At 44.2% G+C, this 23760-nt stretch overlaps 1 protein-coding gene across 1 annotated transcript in view; it reads right to left on the reverse strand.

Annotated features, from left to right (window-relative positions):
- LOC123018202 (rap1 GTPase-GDP dissociation stimulator 1-like) overlaps nucleotides 1-21855 on the reverse strand; it is a 30704-nt gene extending 8849 nt beyond the window's left edge. The window contains exons 1-9 of the mRNA XM_044420059.1: nucleotides 21750-21855; nucleotides 16923-17048; nucleotides 15298-15423; nucleotides 13483-13611; nucleotides 11625-11750; nucleotides 9390-9533; nucleotides 6384-6515; nucleotides 4867-5001; nucleotides 298-423 (exon numbers count right to left, since the gene is read on the reverse strand). Coding sequence (XP_044275994.1) covers nucleotides 298-423; nucleotides 4867-5001; nucleotides 6384-6515; nucleotides 9390-9533; nucleotides 11625-11750; nucleotides 13483-13611; nucleotides 15298-15418 — 913 coding nt within the window. The 5' untranslated portion in view covers nucleotides 15419-15423; nucleotides 16923-17048; nucleotides 21750-21855. The remainder of the gene's footprint in view (nucleotides 1-297; nucleotides 424-4866; nucleotides 5002-6383; nucleotides 6516-9389; nucleotides 9534-11624; nucleotides 11751-13482; nucleotides 13612-15297; nucleotides 15424-16922; nucleotides 17049-21749) is intronic.
- Between the last annotated feature and the right edge of the window lie 1905 nt (nucleotides 21856-23760).

The raw sequence follows: 23760 nt of genomic DNA on the forward strand, positions 1-23760 counted from the left end.
TAATGGGATGACCCCGAGTTTGGTTATTATGGGAGAGGGAGAAAAAATGTCTCCATTCTACTTTCTCCACACTGTGCATTATTTTAAAGACCTCCAGCATGTCTACCCTTACTTGCCTTTTTTCTAAGCTGAACAGTTCCAGCTTTTGTCGCTGCTGCTCACAGGGGAGCCGCTCCAGCCCCTGATTTTTGCTTCTCTGCACCTGCCCTATTAGAATACAGTTATTCCTTTTCTTGTGACGTTTGCCAATAAATCTTAAAAGATGGACTAGCTTGACAGTTCCTGGCATTCTCTCACCTTGGCCATCCATCAGCATCCGCAGTGTTCCGAGAAGTTTAAATTGCACAGGAGGCATCTCTGACCTCAAAAGCATCTGGATCCGTTTGCCGACCCCTTCATCCAGCATCTGAACCTTGTTAGCCACTGGGAAACGGGACAAGATGACAGGTGTGATGATTGGTGATCTGGTTCTTGCTATTTTACTGTCAGGTTGTCATTCAGCTGATGGGAGACCATAGAAGCCATGGCTATGCTTTGCAGAATGTGTCCAGGCAATGGCTGCTGCAGCAAAATGGTTTGGACTACCTGCTAAATGGAACTGACAATTCTATGCAGATAGCTTCGGCATTTTATAAGATTTATATCAATTAACTAGTACGGACTTGGTTTGGGAAACCTCTGACATACAAATACAAAATGCAATTTTCATCAGTGATTTAACTGAGTCTCATGTCTCAATGATTTCAAGAAATTCAACCTGATTTTGGAACCCCAGTGACTTAGCTGCTTGTATTCAATGTATAATTTAGTGATGTGGAACAGGAACTCTAAACAGATGCATGCACATACAGGTACATGGATGTGTGATTAATAATCTCAAGATCAGCTTAATGCATCTCTGATCATCGCTGTGGGACTTGTTTACCCAAATTAACAGAGGGCTGGGAAGCGTCTGAACCCAAGATCAGCTCCAACGTTCATATAGCGCAGAGGTGGCCAAACTGCGGCTCAGGGGCCACATGCAGCTCTTTCAGTTTATTTCTCTGCTTGCTGCTGCAGCCGCCCATGGGTACCGGCACCCCCCTGCCACTTGCCACCCACGGCATGCCTGCCCTTTGCCGCCTGCTGATGCCACCCCCAGGTGCCTGCTTGCGGCTCTCCGACTCCCGACATTTGCTGTATGCGACTTTTCCATTGAGCAACGCTGGACACCCCACAGAGTGCTTTCCAGAGGTGGTGAAGCAGGCGAGTGGGTACGGTGGAGGCAAAAGTCATGGCAGGGGAATGCATTGAAATGAGTGCCCAGTGCATCACCAATTAATTCGTTTTTCGTCTCTGACCCTAACCTTCTGCTCAATTCTGTACTGGCCAATGAGGGGGATCAGGTTCTCTTGTCCATGAAATGCAGCTAGGTAAGCCAAGATCACAGAGAAGGCCTGTTTCCCCACAGCTTCGCAGCTCATTTGGCTCTCCATGGGTTGCTTGCTTAGTTCCTCCACTTGGTGGGTCTACTTCAGCAGCAATTTTTCACTGAATTTCTAAAATAAAAAGCAGGGGATACCAGCTGCCTGGATGGCATCCTATTCTCCTCCATCTTGAAAGAAGCCCACCCGCTGAGTCCCAAGCATATGGCGGCTGGTTATGATTATTCAGTGATGGAAAGTACCCTGCACATGATCAGGGTACTTCATATTGCTAGGACTATGCAGGTATATTTTGCTTTGGCCTGCCTCAGATCCAATCCTGCCCTTTTTCCATGTGGCTGAAATAATTTGTTCTTTTTGTAAAGTGTTTTCATTTGCAGGAGGCTAAATGGCTTCCAAAGAAAAGCAAACAAACTGCACAAAACCACAGGGCAGATGCTCCCTGGCATTTTAAATCTATGTTTCCCTTGTTTTGGTTGGTATGCATTGCCCTGAAAGTATACCTAAATTAAGTCATCCTATAGCATGGGCTCTTTTTTGCAGTTCAGATTGACTCCCTAGAGAAAGCCGCTGCTTTGAATTTGCAAGAGCTGAGCAGGGCTGCCTTGGATAGGACACCTTAGAGGACTTTCATTCATAGCATTTCCATAAGTCAGAGACAACTTGAGGGCACATAACAATGGTCATGATTTTTACACAGAAACTGTTCTAGAGGTGGATCTCATTTTTTTTCTGTGAGTCAGGGCCATCCATGAAAGCCGGTCCTTCCTGCCTGTTGATGGGTAGAGAATGGTTGATGTTTCTTTGTGGGGAAATAAAAAAATTCTGCACATGCTTTGTGAGTCCTGTATAAGTTCAGGGAAAGAAGTGGAGTTTCAGACTAGTAGCATTACCAGTTCAGAAATAAGTCACCAGCAGCCCTGGTGGAGATGGAAGCAATTGTGCTAGTCAAAAGCTTGAATTCTTTTGTTACATCTTGGGAATGATGAAGACCTATTGGTGGTTTGAGAACTTACATGAAAAAGATAGCCTAAAAGATAGAATGAGAAATAACCCAATAATTGTTGCTTCAAGGTCAACACCTCCGCTTTGTCTAAGGAGATTATTCCTCTGACTTTTGAATGTAGTTTTCTGCCCTGTCCATGCCTGACTCTTTTGGTGAAGCAATTCCAGGTAATAATTAAGAGCAAACTTCCCTGGGAAGAGACGTATATTACCTACCAAGCAATTTCCTGACAGGTGGTGTGCACTTTTTCTGGCCTAGAGCAAGTGCAGCAGGTTGACATCCCTTGCTGGTTCCTTTATCATGCTGGGAATCTGATGGTTAATTAATTTGTTTGTAATTTCCTTGAGCTTCAGTAGCAGAAATTCAAACCCTAGGCCCTTGAGTGTGTTAGAATGTTCAAAGAGATCTCCCTGGGCAGAACGATGAAGGTTTAATCAATTAATAACAATCCCTGTACCTGTCCATACATTTTTAAAAGACTGTATCTAATTGATTTCATTTCATGTTCGGCTTGACTTTTTCATCATTAGTTGCGTTTTGGCTCATCCTTTTTAAAAAGGATGTTTATTGAATGGACAGAGAATATGGTTAAACCAGAAGGCCCAAGGAGGTACCTTGCACAAATGGTGTGCTTTAGATTGGAAACAACACAGTAGTGCATTGGGTGTTGCGGGGTTAATTTTCGTACATATCTTTCTTCTCTGAGAAAATCACTTTTGGTACTTTTGATCTTCCCCCTATTGGCATCATTTCTTCGCAGCTCTTCTGCAGCAATTAACTGAAGGCGAGTGAAGACACCGTCTTGTGGGGCCTGTCAGTTGTCAGTACAGAATGGGTTTAGCCATTCTTCGGCAAATGTTTTCTTGAACACAATGCCATAACTACGGATGGGACAAACTCTGGAAGGATCCGTTCTTCAAAGAACTCCTGGGCATTCTCTTGCACTCAGCCTGGTCTTCCAAAGAGAGACAAATCCAGAGAACTTCTGCAAAGGCTTGCCGAGTCCCAGTTGTGCCTGTGGAGTCCCAGTCGCCTCTTCTGCATTAGCATCAGCAGCCCAAAAGGCGGCTACCAGCACTTGTGTGGTGGGTACCCAACAACCAGTTGCCCCACAACTGTCCTTCTTCAGCAGGAAGAACGGCCCCCATTTGAACAGCTGCCCTGGGTCATGAGGAGGATCTGGTACAGGGTTCAGGGGCTGGTTCTTTGGTGGATGTCCTGAGGCTACCTTTCTTCAGTGTGAGGAGCAGCGGCTGCTTGCACAGTGCATGAGACTTGATTGCTCGTGAGCACCCATTTAACGCTGGGTGTACTCACAAGGAACATGGGCTCTGGACCCCTGCAAAGTGGGCCAGAGTCCAGGGAGCCAGGAATTCCTCAGACATCCCAGCCATAACCAAGTGTAGCTGGAGTTGTAGAGCTTTTTTCTCTCTGAACAGGCACAATCCTGGGGCACAACCCAAGCCTTCCTGGCATCTTCTGGAAGGCCATAGGATTATTCGGAGTCCCAGATCTGAGGTCCTGTGACTCCAAAGGCCAACTTCTCCCAACCTTCCCTATGGCTCACAGAGAAAGAACTGTGCTGACTACTCCCTTCCCAGTTCCAACTGGGCCTCAGAGGTGGGAAAAAGGGACAAGCTGAGGGGCAGGGAGTGGATGCCGGAGCAAAGGCCTGGCCCTGATTCCTATCAGCACCCTGGCCTGCTTCTTCCTCCCTTCCTGCTGCTTTATTGAGATGACCACCCCTGCCCTTTCTACAATGCATAGGAGGCATGCAAGGCAGTGGATCATGTCTGGAAGCTCTCCAAAGCACATACTGCACAATAGTTGTGACTGAAACACATCCTATTCAAATAGGTGGCTCAAGAGGCCATGGGAAACTACATCGACCATCTCAAACACTTTGTCCAGTGTCCAGTTCACCCCACATTGTCTCTCACAGGTCATGGTTCACCAGAGCCTGGGGCTGGAAAGCGTCTCACCTGGTATGGAGAGGCCAAATATTAAACAGGGACACTCCTGTATGCAAACAGGTGGTCTGCTGCCGAGCCACAATCCTCCCTTTTATAGGATATGGATAAGAGATGGAAAGGTAATATCTGCATTTTGCTTCCATTGGTGTGCACTTGCGTGAGTGCACATGGATGTCATGATGTGCATTCTCTCCATGAGTTTTAGCATCTACATGTCTGTGTAAGAGGAGCCTGAAACCCAAACTGCTCCAATGCTCAGGTATCCACTGCGCCATTTTTTAAAACCAAAGGTCATTCTCTACATCCCTTCTGAACATAAACAAAGAGAGTTTATCAGCAACAGGAACCAGAAAATAGCACCCTGATCTTTTGCATTTCCTTCCCAGCTTCAATTCTTTCCTACAACATCATCAGATTGTGGATTTAGTTCAATTAGATGGTTTCTTCAAGGTTTTCATTATACCTGGTATAGCAAGGTTTCTGAGTGCACTAAGAGCCGCATGTTGCACAGAGACATCTCCATTTTCCACGTGTTTCTCCAAAAGGTCCAGAAGCTGATGCACCACTCCCAGCTGCACCATCCGAACACAGTTGATGTCTTGAACAAGCAGGGAAAACAAGCAAGCCATCAAAGGATTAGAATCAGGTTTATACTAATGATATAAACTCAGGTCTTAAGAACAGATGCTTTAGCTACTCCTGTATTTGTGCAAGGCCAAGAATTTAACCTTACCTGGATGAACATTGCCTTGCAACAGCGACCCATGCTCTGGTAACTTCCTGGTTAGATTACTGTAACATGCTCTACAAGGGGCTGCCCTTAAGGATGGTCTGGATACTTCAATTGGCTCAGAATGGAGCTGCCAGGATGTTAACCGGGACTGGCAGGTATGGGCATATAACGCCGGTCGTCTACTGGTTACACCAAATGAAGTCTGGGCTCAATTTAAGGTGCTGGTGATGACCTACAAAGCCCTAAATGGCTTAGGACCTGGATATCTAAAAGATTATCTTCTTCCCTGTGTGCCCCCTGCTTCTTGAGATCTGAGGCAGGGCTCTGGGAGCCCTCCCTGAAGGAGATTAGGAGGGAGAGTACCTGGAGGAGAGCCTTCTCTGTGGTGGCACCCTGACTATGGAATACGCTCCCCAGAGAGGTTTCCCTGGCGCCAACGTTATATTCTTTTCAGTGTCAGGCAACCCCCTTTTTATTTTCCCATTATTCTAATGGTTAATTGATTTTAACTGGGGTTTTAGTATATTAATGGTCGGATGCTGTGAGGTTTGTTTTATTCTACTCATTTATTGTAAGCATCTGGAACTTGCTTAAATCTTAGATTGCCATGGCTATGGGAATAAAATGGTAATGTTCTATGTGGCCCTGAACTTTGGCCCTAAAATCCAGCCCCAGGGCTCCATGGCCTGTAGCAAAGAGAAAACCTCAGTGCCACTCCATCAATTCTCCCACCAACTCCTCTCTTCCCTGATTGGTTTTTGTCCAAGCTGGCCTTATAAGAACGTTGAAACATAGAGCTGGTGCTTTCCTATTTTCCTTCTTGCCTCTCCCCTCCTCCTTTCTTTTCTGTCCTCTCATTTGGATTGTAATCCTTTTATTTGAAAAGATAAATAGTTTACAAATATTACACTGATTCAACACACACACAGAATTGCGGCCTTGGGGACAGTCTAAACAATGACAAATATAATCTGGAGGTAAGGGCTTGGTTGTTGCAACGTGGAAGATACGATTCAAAGGAAAAAAAATGTTGGTGTTAACCCTTGTAATGATGACATTTTATACATTTTGTTCTTGCAGGCAGGAGACAAAACTTAGTTATACAGAAGCGAACAGATAAACAACAGGCCAGCTAAGTTTTTGTTGTTGTTCTTTGTTTTTGAACTTATGTAAAGCCGTTTTGGGCTGAATTTCAGAAGGGAAAATGCTTCAGGCAAATGATGAATAACCTCAGTAGCGATGCTTACCATTCCTGGCAAAATTCGCAATGACTAGCGCTCCCGTCAGCTGTAACTGGGTGTGTTTGGAGGTGAGCCATGCACGAGCACTCTGGAAGATAATGCCATGTCCGTCAGCAAACAGCTGCTGCATTGATTCATCTGTAATACAATGAAGGATTGGGTGGGGGGGGGATGAGTGAGAGACAGAGACAGAGACAAAGACAGAGACTGTGGATACTATTGTCATGATCTTGTTTGACTTCTGTGTAACTTGATAGCAAAGGTACTGGCAAACAGTCATGAATGGTCAAGAGATATCCACAGAACCCTGGATGTCATCAAAAATGTCATCAGGGCTCAAGCCCAAGAACCAGACTCAATCTGGCATTCAGTCCTTGAGAAATCAGATTGCTTTTCAGACATGGTATTAATTAATCTTTGTTCAGATTAACTGCAAATCAAATCAGGGAAAATTCAACATATACTGTACATACTGTTACCAGATGGATTTATATCAGATCTGTTGGCACTGTTTGCCTTTGTAGGGAAATCTCTTCAAGCTGTATTTGTGTTTGCTCTCTGAAAATCCAAATGCAGATGGGTGATTATGTCAGCTGTTCTTTAATGGCTAGAAAGTTTTCACAGACTGTCTCTGTCTCCTTTACACTTGGTTCTAGTAGGAATTTTCCTCTAGGTCAAAAACTGGCTAGCATCTTCTTATTTAATACTTATGTATTTGATTCATTTTCATTTATACCACCTAATAGCCAAGGATCTCTTCATTTTCCTGTAGGATGTGACACAGACTGCTCTCAAACTGGTGCTGTATCAACATCTTCCTTGGGGTCTTGCTAGTTCATGCTTTCTTTCTACTCTGGTTTAGGAATAAATCGGTATTGAGGAACTAGAGGTGGTAATCTATTGCCTTATATTGAATCAGGGCATTGGTCTAGCTAATCCAATATGGCATTGGCTCTCTGGGGATTCAGGCAGGATTTTTTTTGCTGGGGATTAAATTTGGTCTTTCTTCATGCAAAACCTAGAGCTCACCTCTTAGCTGCAATGCCTCCTGGGTATATTTTTTCTATTACCAAGCTAATTAAAAAGTGGGGTATGGATGAGTCTACCAATGCAAGAACTCCAGCCATGATTTGCTTCTGTTCCCCCAGCCCTGCCTTTCATGATACAGCATTTTAAACTATGGAGAATGGCCCTTTCTCTCTCAGTTTTTGTACATTATTTGCAAACCGTGGGGTTCCAGCTAATCAGCTTTGATAGGCAAGAATACTTGAACCGCAGGAAGATTCCAGCTACTGGGATGGGAACAAAAGCATTTGCATCTTGAATGGGGCAAATGAAAGATCCTGCCTGGTTGGGTGGTTGGTGCTTACAAGAAAAGGTAGCTAAAAGGCTTGCCACTGACAAAAGCAATTCCTCCGGTGTGGAGAGGCTGAGCTGATGTGCTTTGGAACTAATGAATATCTGCATGTATGCTTGCTTCTCATTTGCTCAGCCTGTGCTCTTGTAAATGATGTTTATTACAAAATGCCCAGTAAAAGTGCAAACAGTTACTCATCCCCCTGGGAGTAAGCCCTGCTGTGCTCAGCAGGATTTCCTTCTAGGAATTCACACACACATACACACATCACCCAAGTGTAAAACCGTAAGATAAGACACTAGAATTTCTCCTTTCAAGAAAAGTTCCTAGCAACCTTCTTATTAGTAGTCTGGCTGGCAAGAGTAAACAAGTATCAGCTTGCACGGGATTACAGGGACAAAACAGTGGTGGCAGAGGCTGGTTTGCTGTCACTAACCCATGATATGGAAGAATAGAAACAGCTGAACCACTGCATCCTTCGCATCGTTATTTGGCTGAAAGTACCACTCAGTACAATGGATCTTATTCTCATGTAAGTGCTCTTAGGAGAGCGCACTGTAGCTATAATGCAAATGCGCACCAGCATTTGACTACTTTGATTGGGGGCTGCTTTTTGTGTGTGATTTTGGTTTTCTCAGTCAGTATATACTGTGGATGGAGAATTGGACTGGGGAGATGTAGGTTCAGAGTCCCACTATTGCATGCTATTAAATAATGCATCCATTTAGCTATAGGGCAACTTTGAGGCAGTCATTGCACCTCAGTTGAATGGAGTCGCTGTGAGAATAACAGGGGATACCTGCACACAGACTGGCCTGAGTCTCTTGGAGGAAAGGCAGAATGCAAATGGGTGTCCACGTTGGGTAGCGTGGGATGTGGGACCCTTGTTTTGAGATAAAATTCAAGGTTCCTGTGCCTATTATCCTGCATTCTTAGTTTCACCCTCTCTGACTCAAGGACTGATGGGTAGGATGGCTAAGGAACATCCCAGAAAGGCTGCTGCAAAGCAGACTAGGCATCACTGGGCTCTCGTCTGGGCAGGTGTAGGCTCTTCCGTCTATCTTAGAGCTTAGCTATATGTTCGTGCAAGGCTGTGAAAAGCTGCGGGAAACCTGGGCTGACTGGGTTCAGAGAACAACCTGCATTCAAGGGTTCTTGTTGAAAAGTCGGATGCTTGAACACAGCAGAGGTAGCAAAGCATGGGGAACAACCCTTAGTTCACAACCCAACAAGCAAACGTGAGATCTCTTTAGGGTCAGTCATGGTTAACAAGCAAAGACTTCTTAGTGCAGATGGGTTCAGACAATAGGATAACCTGTGTTTCAACAACACCCCACAGTTCAGCCTCTATTCAGCCCTCGAGTGAGTGTTATCATACTATACTATAGCACAACATAGTATAGTACATAGTAATTGACTGGACATAGTAATTGACTTAGTCCTTCTCCTGCAACCTCTGGCTAACCTCTTTGAATGAAATGCCTGTGCAATGCATGAGCACTGCATTTACATTACAACTGTAGCATCACTTTTACAGCAAGGCCATCTGTGGCGACAACGGAAATTCATCTATAGTAAGGAAAGAGGCCAGATGATGCTTCTCTGGATATTCTTGTGTTCTGCCTCGGGACTTCCTTTGCTGTTCTCATTCTTACCTCCAAGTAGCAATGACACAATCAGATCTGAAGCGGCTTTTAAGCCACACATGTCTTCTGGCTTGGAACTGTCCTGGAGCCGCTGCAAAATTTCCACCACAGCCTCCTGGATACCAGCTTCAGTCAACTGCAGTTTTAGAGCATCTGTGGAGGTCATCATAAGCTTATACAATGAACACATCTCACTGAGCATTATAAACCTGATTACGTAGATGGGTGAGGACTTGTTCCCACATGATGATCTGCATCCTATCCCATGCCACGTTGGCAACATGGGATATGACATTGCATGGGAGGTGCAAATCATGTGGGAAGTTGTGCTAGCTGGAAGGAGAACATTCTCCAAGTCAATAAAATCTCCCCATGATCTTCGCCCACCATGTGCGGTCTCCTGAACTATTTTTACCTATGCCTATATGTATCAGATGGGACTGCAGGTGGCGCAGTGGTTTAAACCACTGTGCTGCTGGGCTGGTTGATCAAAAGGTCGCCAGTTCGAATCTGCACAACGGGGTGAGTTCCCATTGCTCCGTCCCAGCTCCTGCCAACCTTGCAGTTCGAAAGCATGCAAATGCAAGTAGATAAAAAGGTGCCTCTTCAGTGGGAAGGTAACAGCGCTTCGTGAACTTTGGTGTTTAGTCATGCGGGCCACACGACCATGGAGACTGTCTACGGACAAACGCTGGCTCCCTTGGCTAGGAAACAGAGATAAGCACCACCCCCTAGAGTCAGGCATGACTGGACGTAATGTCAAGGGGAAACCTTTACCTTTATATGTATCAGATAAATATGAGCAAGCTATGAATTCCCACCAATAATCTGGGGAATTGTAGTCTGGAGAAAGGGCTCTGTTAATCCCCAACTACAATTCCCAGTATTCTCCAGAGAAAGAGGGGAAAATAGCTATCAAATCCATCTAATTCTGTAGCAGGGATATATTATTTGCCTCATACCTGTGAATATGAATGCCAGCCATAAAAAAGTTATATAAGGGCTGCTTGGATAACCTATGAAATGGGCCTATTACTTGTGATTCTTGTGGGTGAAGGATCAACACATCTACATTAAAATATTTTTGGGTGGAGAAGGATGCTGTCAAACAGCACTAGCTTTCTTCCATTTTGGGTCCTCCATTAACTGGCAAAGGCAAATGAAGAAGGACAGAGTTCATTTTCTGTCTCTGTTGGAATGACCAAGAGCACCTCAATAGCCGTATGAGGGTGAAGGGAAAATATGATAACTATTAACTTTATAACAGATTTTTTTTTAAAAAAGTCTTGTTTGTCAAAGGCAGCTTTAAAGATTCTAGATGGGTCAAAAATCCTGGTTAAAATCAGGACACAGTGTTACCTTTCTATTTTGAATGAACAAATATGGTAGGGGAGGAAAGAGTTGGAATTTCAAATATGAACCACTGGGACACTTTCTTAAGTGGTTACATTAATCTTAATTTGCTTAACTGAAGCTGACCATGCTGCATTCATCAACTACTAATGTCTACTGTGATCTGGTCAAAGCAAAAACTTTGGGCGCTTTTAAAATCTAATGCATGCAATTAATTGCATTCTATGGGCTGGATATACAAAGAAACCTGGCAGTCTCTTTGAGTACCTCTTTATTTTGCTTGCAGTTTTTACCTAACCTTTCACCATCACTGCTGCTTTTCATATAACATTTTCAACATGTAATCATATGTTGAACATGATAAACAAATGGGTTTGCAAACATGTTTTATGTCATGCATACAACACCAGTAGATGCCTCAGGGAAATTGTTGGGCTGTACCCAATGTGAGACCCATTGAAATGACTAGGACTTAAGTTAAACAACCCATCAGGTTTTATTAAGAGAATGTGCAATTCAGTCCTAAAATTGAACATTTCTTTAACATTTGGGCTATTGGTGGCTGGTCAGCTTTCAGTCTGATTGCCCAGTACCCAGGTTCCAAAATTATAACACCAGCAGCAAGCTTTTCTACTCGTAGTTAAAATGCCCTTAAAGAACTTGTTAATTTTCTGGGTGGGGAGCTGATAGCTCCCTAGAAAAACAATGAAAAAGAAAGCAGAAGAAAGTTGCTTCGATACCTCAGGAGACAGACATGTGCAAAGTTTGCTTGGAACATGCTTTTAGATTATAGCTTCAATTTCTGCTTCAGTTAGCCTACATTGCTTGTCTGTATGATTGTGTGGAAAAACATGAAACAACCACCAGATGTCACATCAGCCTGGGCCTTACCATTCTCTGCTAGGGTCTGTAGAACTTCAAGGATAATTTCTACTTTTTCATGGTGGGTTGTGCTTCGCAGTTGATAGACCAAGAGTTCTGCAACTTTTGTCTTGCTAAGCGCCTCCTTAGCAGAATCTAGATTGTTTAAAAAAGATTTTGTACATGGATTACTTGATTTTAAATATAATTCACTGAAAGCCTAGAGGTGGGAAATGGCTGCTTTGATAGTGGGAATTGTCTTTCTGCAAGTTTTTTGTCTTTATTGTTTTGTGAACTGCAGATTGGCTAGGAAGGGAAGAGTCACCCATGGTTTGGGAATGGTGGAAAGGACTGTCTACAAAGGCTCAGAAGAAGACCACTGGGGAGTTTTGGTGTGACTTCAAAAGGTTGCATGGTCCTTTTGATGGGTCTACTTTGACAATTCAGCAGAACTATACCTATACTTTCACCACGATTCTATGCCTTATTGTTTGGAAAACAAGTTTGACTACCTTCCTACACCTAACATGTGGCGAAGGATGGATCATTTCCTACATTTTAGAAAATAAGAAGTTATTTGCTTGGTCAGACCAAGGTCTGTGGAGTCCACCATTCCAATTCACAAAGATGCTGGTCTGGGAGTTTGCTAGAACATTGGTCTTCAACTGATGGTTAGGAGTTACCACTGAAATATGCTCCCTGATGGCTCCTCCAAAATCAGATTCAGCCTCCTATTCAGTAATAAGTTCAATTTATCTACCCACCTCTGAGAGCAAGTGAGCATCATGTCATGAACAGAGCCGGCTGGTGCCGGAGGTCAGACTAGATGGCCTGGGAGACCCCTGACTCACTCTGTTTCTATGTTTCCTGTGCTGGTTGGTACATTCTATTTTTACACTGTATTGGAGGGTTCAAGCTGAACCCATTTTTCCCTTTGGTTTCTACATTCCGTGCCATATAGGGCTTGGGGGAACTCTCTAGGCTACCACTACTCTTGGTTCCCCACCTCAGTTTTTTCTCTGTATTTTTCTGGGTGACGAACAGCATGATTTCACTCACATGCAACTTGCAAGGAGCAATCCAAAGAGTCCAGGCTTTTGAAAAGACTTGGCTCATATCCCACCACTAAGGATGGGTCTTCTCACCTCCTACTTGGCTTGGGTAAGATCCTCACTGCAGCATCTCTCTAATTCTCTTCTGTCCATGGAGGAGCTACCCATGTCACTTTGGGCCACAGCATTATTTGCATTTTCTCTTGGCAACCCCTTACTGTCTATCCGGTTCCATCACCCTCCTATCTCCTTATGAAGTACCGGCTTCCTCTCCTCTTCCAGATTTCCATAATGCCCACAGCTTGCTCCATTTCTCTTGGCCTGTTCCTGCTCTTGCCCCATGTATCTCTATAGAATTAACCAAATAATTGCCTGTCCCATCTGGATGCTGTTTATGCACCGATTCTTTCACTTTTATAATAAGTTGTATATTCAATTATGAAAAACCATTGCATGTGGCCACTTTAGATTGTCTCCTCCTTAATAGCTCAGTTACTGGCATAGTATTCTGTGACTGTGGGGTAAAAACCGTACCAAATAATATTCAGGAACCTATATGTACAAGGGCACAGAGCAACGTGACCAAAGGAGAGAACATATCATATTGAAAGATAGCATATACACAACATTCTCCCTCCATTGTGGGGAATTTTTTGTCCATTATTTATTTCATTTAATTTCTCTACTGCCCAATAACCAAGCCTCTCTTATGGTCTTGTGCTTCTTGTCATGGACATGATGGTGGATGGGTGATGCTTCAAGCTAAGGTTCTTTCAGACAAAGAACAACCCAATACAGCCACAGGAAAATTGCAGTCAAAGCAAAGGACTATTTACCTAGATCTGCAAGGTTGGATAAGGCAAGCAAAGCGACACGGACAAGAGGTTCATTGTCTGGATAGTCTGCCATTATCCTGACCAGGGATGGTATCACTTTGGCCTCCACCAGCTGTTCCTGGAGGTCATCTAGAAAAGGTGAGTGCAAATTTGAAGTCCCACCTCTTGTTTGACAATTCTTGTTTACTGTTATGATCCATTAGACTCCACATAAGCATCTGAATAACACCTTTGAACACACCTTTCTGGACTGTAGTAGTAGTACCAGAAGACCACTTGAGTTGTGAGCATCCTTGAGGGTCTTTGCAACAGCACTGTTCAAGGGACAGAAGGACAACCCTCCATGCTTGCAATGAGCAATTAATACAGCTGTCTTCCATTGAATCTAACCAACTCAAAGGATCCACATGGGGATGTTGGTGGCCACAAAGAAATGATGAAGAAAACCAACTCTCCCACCCAGCAACCCACTCATCCACTTCCCCAACCCGCCCCCAATGATTGGATCCCCTTGGTTGCTGGACGATAATGTCCTTTCCCACTTCTGTGTGGCTTGTGTAATTGAGCGTACGCGTCTGGTCTTGCTCATCGTATAACTCAGTCACCTAATAATGTGCAGACTTGTTAAAAGGAAGCAGCAGATATTATCTTGCCATAAAAAATGGTCTGGCTGAGGCCATCCACCGTCCTCTTTCATCTGCAAGTGGCGTAGGTAACACGTCCATGAGAATTTAGGAAACCCAATGATCCAAAAAAGGCCATGTTTCAAACTAGAGAACATTTCTGTCCTTTTAACACCCCATAGCTGCAGCAGAAGGTGCAAGCTCAGCTATTCCTGACTGATCTTGGCCTAATCCTTTGCCTACCCTTCTTTGCATTCTTCTGGAATATTTATTTTTTATGTCCATTCCTTATTTCCTTAAGAGAGCTGAGGGAAACATGCAGCCTACCCCCCTTCCCATTCCATCCCTCCAACAATCCTGCCAGGTAGGTTAGGCTAAGGGACAGTGACTGGCCAAAGGTACCCAATGACCTTCCTGATGGAGGATTTAACCCTAGGTTAACCCTGATCTAGCACTCAACCACTATGCTAAACTGGCTTTCTATGGCTGGAAGGCTGTTACATAGACAGGAAGGGTAACTGGATTGAAATCTGGAATCTGTGCAGAATTGCTTAGAGCCAAGGAAGAATTATTATTATTATTATTATTATTATTATTATTATTATTATTATTATTATTAAAACATTTTTATGCCGCCCCATTCGCCGAATGGCCTTATCTGATGACTGTTTGGATGGTGCTTGTAGGAACAAATTTTGGCTTTGCAGCATGTTAACACAAAACAAATCAAGACAAAGTGGAACAGAAACAGAACTTCAGAAGGATCCAAATATTACTACTCTTATCCTAAAAATAAATTATTTCTGACAAAATGTAGATCTGATTCACACCATCTTGGCTACCCAAGAGCAGGCAAGCGCTCTTGATGAGCCAAACTACTCAGGGGCATTCTGTGCTTGGGTTGTTGGCTGTGACACTGGAACATGGCGTTGCGGGTTGTTAGGGAAGGAAGGAACAAACAAACTACAAAGGTATCACCTGACCTTGTGTGCGGTTCTTCTGCAAGCAACCCACAATTCTGCCTTTGGATGTCCTAGACGGCAATGCTCCGTCCTCAGGTTGTGTAGAATCTAGATCATTGGGATCTAGATTTAGACTTTGGATCATTGGAAACAGGTAGGTGGGTGGGAGGCAGCTCCATTGCTCACTCCTCACCACTCCCTGTCCTTACCACTTGACTGTGGCTACTTACTGTTGTCATAGCAGATGCGACCCATGGCCCTCCCTGCATGAAGCAGCATCTCTTCATTGGTGCTGTCCAGCAGTGGAACCAAGACCGGCACCAAGCCGGCATCTATGCAGGCAGTCTTCATTTCCTCTGCATGGACAAAAGACAGAGGTCCAGTTCACCCATCAATCTGAAATTGCAAGCCAACTGTGTACAATTCAAAGAAATGAAATCTCGGGACTATCATGAAGGAAAAGGCATTGAAACTAGGTTGGTGTTCCAAATCTGGACACATTCAGAGGATGATTGTGGCGCTTGCTTTAAGATGAAAGTAGATCACATTGTGTGCTATTAAATAGGTGAATGGTCATTAACATATGTTAAATAAACCATTCATGTCCCATGGATTCTGGTCTTTACTCCAGGAAAATTAACTTCCTGTGCATTTTTTGGACATCAGAAAGCAAACCCAGTTCTTCCTGGCTCGGTTAAAGCTTGACTGGGCCCTTTTGCATATTCCATGGCATTATTCAAAGAGCTCTAAAGCGCCAGATGTTTCCCACCCTCACCCCACCCCTCAAGCACAGTGAACTGGGCTGGTGCTTGGGAAGGCCCAATTTAATGGACTCTGACACGACTATATGGAGTCCTTTATGCCCCTTTGAGAGTCCATTGATGTCATATGGACTGCAAAGGGGCTTTAGGAAGACCTGTCCTGTTCCAGCTCTTTTTAAGGCTAATTCCAGCAAGGGAGCTTTCTACCTGCTCTACCAAATGGGTACAAACCAACAGACCTAGATTCAGAGCCAAGACCTGCTAACTGTGGGATTTTGTACTGCCCCTGACATTAATTGAATCTACGTGAAGTAAATGAGATTTGGAAATCAAAATGAGGTTTGATTCTGCAGGACTGATCTTGACAGTCCCTCCCTCCACTTGCTTACAATACTCCCCCACTTGCTTTCCATTGTTCAGGAAACTTCCTTCCTAGACAGCTTGTAATACTTCTGGTGACTCTGCTCTTGCATCAGTGTGCTATATCCTTAGACAAATTCTGGGCTTTGAGTACCTCAGCAGGGCACACCGCACTGAAAACCTTGCACCTTTCCCTGAGAAAATGAACCCCCACAGCCTACAGATTTTTGGTAGATGCCATTTTGTCTTCTGCACACTTCAGAAACTGCCTCAGTCCAGGCCATTACGTGAGCGGTGGGGCCAGTGCAGGAAAACCTCCCACCAGTCAAATGATTGTCCTTTGTTTTCCCCACAGTATCCCCGTGACACAAAACATCTGTGGCATTGTGAAGAAAGCCATGTCTCCGCTGTTCCTCACAGTCTTTGAAAGCTTACAATCTTGTAAAATAATCCCCCCACTGCTGAATTCTAGTGAGGAACAATCTCACCGCATGCTGGGGGAAGAGAAGCTCAGACTCAGCCTACAGCAACATAGAAAGTGAGACAGGATTCAATTAAAAAAAGTTTTGAAAGACCAATCGAAGTGGGGGAGTGGTTTGACACCAAGGAAGTGCAGGCAAGCCTGAAAGGTGACTCAGCTTCACAGAGGCAGTGCTAATGAACAGATAGCTACATTGGAGGTGTCTAGGAATCCTGAAACATTGATTCTCTTTCCTAAATGTCATGGCACATACCATTTTTAGCTATCTCTGCCAGCACCTGCGCTGCCTTTACTGCAGAAAGTGGACTGCTTTGCAGAAGTCTGGCAAAAGCCTGCAAAACTTCACACTCAGCCAGAAGAGAGGCAGTGGCTCTGTGGCCTGCAACAATACAGAACACAATTTGGTTAAAGGGGAGGGAAACTGGGAAGCGAGCCATTCAGCATTACCACCCAGTTGCTCCAGTCCAGGCAGTAGGTGGTGCCGGTGCCACAATCCATTGCAAAGGTTTCCTGGGGAAAAAAAGTGAAGCCAGGAGGAAATAATACTTTTGCTAGTCCCATTAAAGTTAGTTTTATGGTCTCATTGGCCATCCTCTGAAGGAGGATCGTCGATGGCCTTTGAGGGCCGGAATGGTCAAAGCACTGGCCTAGAACTGAGTAATTATGAGTTCAAATCCCCACTTGGGCATGTATCCTAACGAGTTCCCTTGGATCTCTCTCCACTCTCAGAGTTGTTGCAAGGATTAAAATGCAAGGGAAAACATTTAACTGTTAAATGTCCCTGTAAGTTAGGGATCAGAGTTACATTGAAGGAGTATTTTATATATATGTACGTAAGTAATTAGACAACAACTGCAGGAACCTTCTTTATCCTGCACCTTCAGGATGGAGCTTTGCATGTTCATTGGGGCACACATGTTTCTGATACAGGACACATATATATCTCTTGCAAATGACTTGCAGATGGCACAGGAGTTGTGCTTCTGAGCTCTGGTGCTGTGGGAAACCAGAACCTCCTCCTCCAGGCAGGCACAAACTCTTTGAGCATACCTCGAGTAGCTTTTGAAATCACAGCTGTAACTGTCAAAGGTCAGAGAGGGAGACTTTCATTTCGTCCACATCCTAATCAAATTAAGGCTGCTGGTAGCCTTCCAAACAACACGGAAGGTAAGGAGGCCCAGTTCGCCTCAGGCTCCCTGTCATTCAAGCAATTATTAGGGGTAATGTATGCTGGGTATGACAGTTCTTTGTGCCCACATGGTGGCTTCCTGTGACCAGCATGGAATGACAATGACATGACCTGTATCTGTGCTCATTGCTAGCACGGTGTTGCAACTCAGCCTCCATTGCTGGTTGCTGGTAAGGAACAGGGCTTCCTTTGGTGGCCAGCAGATCTTCTGATGCATGACTGGTGACTGAGGTGAAGGGGTGTGCTTTTTATTGGGGTTGTGTCAAGGGGAGGCATAGTTGGGCATCTGGCAATGACCTACACTCTAGAAGAAGTCCAAGGACAAGAGCCCCTTGGAGTTGTTCCTGCTTTCCAGCTATCTCTTAGTGTGGCCAAGGCAAAGGCAGTACTGAAGAAGAGGAGCAAGAGATGTTATTGCTTATTTGCACATTGGTTTACTGCCCATCTAGAAAGTGAGTGGTAACAATGATGAGGAAGAGAATGGAGAGTGACAGCAGTGAGGAACAACAGAGGTGTGAAGGTGGACTCACTGAGGGATGAAGCCCACTCTCTTGCTTAGGTGGGTCTTGAATCAAAATCATGGAACTGGCCCTGCTTTGCATCAGCTTGACCACTCAGTGGCCTCCAGCTTCTAGTGTGGGCTTAAATGAATGACATTGTTAGTCACTGCATGGGTTCAGGACCACCTTTGTGAGTTTTTGATACTGGTAAGAGGCAGAGCCTCCCTTCTAATGTCCCACCAGAAAGGGGATGTGATGTTCACCAAATCTGCAGAGGCTGGGGTATCCTTCAAGGATTGGCACATCCTTACAGAAAAGTTCCTGCTCTTGGGCTGTGAAAAGAACATTTGTCCTAGCTTATTTTGTTATGGTAACCACACAAAACACCTCCTTGCTTGAAAAATCAGGTGACAGCTGCTTAGTGAAGGTTGACATATAAAATAACCTCCTGCCAGCCCTGTGAAGCATAGGTTGAGCTAACAATAAGTAATTGAACTGCTTCAGTGAAACCTCCCTACTAATTACCAACTGATTTCATTTTATTGTGTTTCCAGAGAACAAAGGTAACATAAGGCAGGCATTTCCATATGAAAATTAACTTCAATTCTTTGTTATTGTACCTTTTAGATTAGTTGGCATGATTAAGAGGTTAATGAGAAGCTAATATGAACCAAAAGTTGGGTTTAGAAGCTTTGAACAGTTGTATAACTCCACCTCCTCCTCCTCCTCCTCGGGATGAATGACTGAGTAGAAGGCCAATGTTCCCACTTAACCAGTGCTTTCTGAACTCTTTGAATTTTCAAGATATTCTTTCTGCATCTAATTGTCTGCAGAACCTCTGGGATGGGGATGGCATATGCTTAGTTCAAAAGTGTGGACCAGACATCCTTTTGGACTTTGCTGTCATTCTATTTGCATTAAAAAATCATTCCATAGCAAATGCGCATGACCTGCAACCATATGTGACTGGAAGTCACTTCCCCCTTTTCCCTGCAGTCCTGTGGATCCATTCACCAGGTGTTCTGTTAGCCCTGCCAATCTTCTAGCAAGAGAAAGCTCAGAGATAAGACCTTTTCCCTGCTATGCTGGACTCTGGAAAAAAAAATCCACCCTTCTTAGGGTATAGCAGGGCAAAACTCTTATCTCTAAACAGCTGCCACATGGAGATAAGAGTTTTGTCCGCCAAGGACTGGGGGCAGTACCTGAGCAGAATGCTCATGAGCCAATCAGTCTTTCTTACTTCCATGACTTGTCCTGCTCGCCTCAGGGCCTAGAACATAACAACCCCAGATGATATCAGTAGGTTGTCATCAGCCTTAAGAGGGGTAACATGCAGAAATAAAGGATTGAAGCCTATACCTACCAACATTTTACATCACTTGCGTTTACTCTTCTTCTATGTAGGATCAGTGCCATATTTACTTTCACATTTCTAGAGGTAATTCCTGTCCTGTTTGTACATTGATTCTTTTGCTATGCGACCAGCATTTTTGTGTCCATGTGCATTTTACATGTACGTGGTATTTCTAGAGGTCTGATGAAGAGGATGAGACTTGGAGCTCATTTGGGAGCTTGCGGAAAATCCTTTTCCAAGGCATCCCCAGAAGATAACATTGGGAGAATGCATTAGCAAGAACAGGTATAAGACAACAATTAGACTCTAACTAACACATAGGGACAGCTGGTGCAAATCCTTGTGGACTATACAGGAGGTATAGGTTTAGTCTCCCATTGCCTTTTATGAGAATGACATCCTTTTCCAAGTTGGCCTTCTAATGCTTTCTCACCCTCTAATGATGTCTACAAGCCAGGGACTTCTCTGTGTGAGGCTCTTATTGCTCCATTTTGTTAAGATTTCTGCTTCTGCATTCTCAGCAGGATATTAATTGGCTCATTTACATGCTGTTCTTGCTGGTTTTCCCTCTGCCTATCAGTATGTTGCCTTACACAGCCACAAGGTGATGCTCCTTTATAGCAGTGTTGCAGAACTACATGTGTTTCATTCCATCATTTTCTGGTAATGCGGCCCTTTCCTCACTCCACAAAAAGTTGCGGAAATGCTTGAAAAGCACAGGAGAGCCCAGATAAGGGCCGCTAGGGATGTGTGAGAAGCCTATTTGGATTATGGTAACCCTTCAGATTCTTTGGCCTGTTTCCCAAACTGCGGTTTGCTTTGACATGGCCATGAGTCTGAGCTCTTGGTAAGCACCCCCCCCACACACACACACACATTTGCAGAGCCCTCATGAGGAACCGAGTGCTGCACGAAAATGGTGGAAGTGGCATCTTCCTTCCATGCCATGCGCAACGGCCTTTGCTTGTGCTGCTGCACAGGGCACAGAAGGTTGCTGTTTGCCCAACCTTCATTCTGCAGGATTCGCACACTTCCTCTCAGCTTGGCTCGCTCTCCAAGGCATGGCCTTGGAAGCACAAGAGGCAGTTCACACACACTAGCGGGGTGGAGTCCATGGGATTTTGGCACATCCCTAGTGATGGCATCGTGTAAAGCACCCACAAACTATGGTGAGTAAGGACTGATGTGTGTGCAAGAGACACCTCAAGGACCCTCCAAATGATTTAAACAGCAGTTTCTATAAGCCCAAGGTAGCCAATGGCCAAGGATTTTGGAAGGCACTTTGCTTGCCTGTCCCAGAAAGTGGAGGTACCTACCTGCCAGAGGAGAGGTGGAACATTCCTCTGAGAGCAAGAAAGACTGTTAAGACACTTCTGTCTGGTCCTTAATGCAAAGGACACCTTCCTTGAAAAGTGGGTAACATGTAGCCTCCCTGGTTCTTCTTACAGGCAGGCAGGGTCAGCCTGGGTGACGATGGCCAGTCTGTTTCCTCCAGGCTGCTACATCAGCATGAGGTCACAATGCTCCCTCCCTCTCACAAGCAGCCAGTAGTGCAACATCTCTGTGTGTGTGTGCTGAGGGCACAGCCTTTCCCTGGCCAGAAGCAGCATGAGGACCATGAATGATGGTTGCCGCTTTTTCATGTTTTAAAGGTAATGTCCTTCTGTGACCCACCATTAATGGGATCAGCCTGCAGCTCTACTAGCCAACATCTCAGCCTTGGGTATTGTATCTCGCCTTATTGATGGGGTGGGCAACTTGCAGGCTGAAACATCTGCAGGTCCACAGGTCCCACCATCACTTCAGCACTGGTTCTGCTGGCTAGTGCTGATGAGACCTGTTGGTCACAATATCTAGAAAACCACAAGTTGCCCACCCTGCTTTATGGAAAAGGACCAAAGAGAGTTTTGAGGGCTATCATATTTGTAAAGTGAACAACTTATTTTCAAGAGGTCATGTGCTATTACTACAGGGCTTTAGTGAATTTGAGTAGGATCACAGTCCAGACTAACCAACTATGTTTCAATAATACTTAACTGTCTTCAGTCAGAGCTTGAAGTATTCCATTTAGACTTTGGATAATCTGGTCTTCAGCTTCAGTGTCCCCTCCGCCAAACTGGAGACGTTCCAAGTGTAGATTCAGGGACTCTGTTCAGAAAGGAAATGAAATGGTTGATGCCATTTAAGATGTTAGGCTTATGCTAAAGAATCTTGGGATGTTTCTGTAGGCAGCCCTGAAAAAAATGATGTATTTTCATTTAATGGCCAATAAAGCTACTAACAAGTTCTTTCCCTTCCCAGAAGCATCCACGTCACCAGCAACACATGGAACATGGAATGCATGAGCCTGAATGTGTGTTTCATCATTGGAGGGGAATTGGTTTCATATTTTATGCTAAAGTAACAAAGTTATGTGTAAATAATAATTAATGAAAATATTTTGCATTATTTAGACTGCTTCTGAGAGCAAAATCCAGATGCTTACCTGATTTTCTGCCTCCATTTCATGATTTAGGAAAATCTGACAACTGCCCTCTTGACTCAAGTGCTGTTTTTAAAAAAATAATAGCAAGGTACACAATAAATAGGACCTTGGATTAGTCATAAAATGTCAATGGTGTTAATTTAAGCATGGGAATGCAGGTGTTTTGTTATTTCCCTAGTGATTCGATTAGTGGAATAACACCATATGTACAGTGGTTTTCAAAGTCCTTCAAAGACATTGACCAGATGGAAGACAATCTTATGTTATAAAAATGGAGAAATAATGGAGAGGAGAGAATGAAGGCTGATGGAAGAAATATTTTTCTATACATCAGTAGAACTGTATAGAGTTTGAATAAACTCTACTGGGAACTCACACAAAATGTACGTTGGGGATCCAACAGGTGAGCAAGAAAGGTGTTTCTTTGTTGGTTTCCTAGAACTTGGGCTCCTGTCTTCCTTCCACACAAATGTTGTTTTGCACGCTTGAGCGAAGTTTAGCTATGCCCTGGCTCCCAAGCATCCATGGTTTCTCTCTCTTAACAAGATAGCATTCTTGTTCCCATATCACTAGATCAGGAAGTCTCCACCTGAAAGCACCAATATGCAGGGTGAGTTCTTCAAAATGTTGGCAAGAGGAGACCCATTGGCTACCACAGGGCAAACATCTCCATGGATAAACTAATGTGTTTCTGGCTGAGTTGCATTGAATTTGTAGGATGCAATAGGGTTATTTCCAGACTAGCACTTTGGACTTCTTGACTCCAGGTTGGAGAGAGGGGAATGGGCACGGAGTATGAAGAGGGTCAAGGTATATCAAAGGCAGTGCCCAGAGATATGCACTGGAGTTGAAGAGCGATAATCAATGAGGGAAGCCAAACAGCGCCTGAGAGACAACTGGAATGTAGAAGTCCTCTTGGGATTAGCACACTGTGGAACCTAGTCTGAAGGTACACATTCCACTTCCTACAGCTGTGGCTGAATTGTAAGAACATAATGTGAACAGGTAGCCGACAGTACACTGAAATAATTTCAAGCAAAGTGGAAGTGCAAAAGGTGGATGAATATACATGAGGCATTCATTGTCTGCTTGTGAGCTCTGACTCACGGAAGTATGTGGGTCTTTCTCATAACATAGTCATCTTCCAGAGCCTCTCCCATATTTTCCAGCCATTTCCATCACGTTATTTTTTTCAGAGTGTGACACATCAGTTACCAAAATTCTAATGCAGAACAAACCAGAATGAAAGCCTTGTGTATTGTCAGAATTCTGTTACACCGCAGCTAAAGCACAAGGGCAACTGGTTGGATACTGAAACATGTAGACAGACAGAGAAAACAAATTTCTGGGTGGGATAGGGTGGCTGCTGAGTGTAAATATATAAAGGATGTACTCTTCCTCCTGCACATTAAATGGAAGAAGCCCCAGTAAAACTGGGTTAAATGCCTTACTGATATAAGAAGTCCATTGTAGGAACTGGGCCCACTTTTCTCAAAACACTCCAAGCTAGAAAGCTTAAACTGTGAAGGTGAGTTAGATGAAGAAGAGGGGGGTTGGAATGCC

This window comes from Varanus komodoensis, unplaced genomic scaffold (genome assembly GCF_004798865.1).
Source record: "Varanus komodoensis strain SLA01 unplaced genomic scaffold, ASM479886v1 scaffold11, whole genome shotgun sequence".
NCBI lineage: Eukaryota > Metazoa > Chordata > Lepidosauria > Squamata > Varanidae > Varanus > Varanus komodoensis.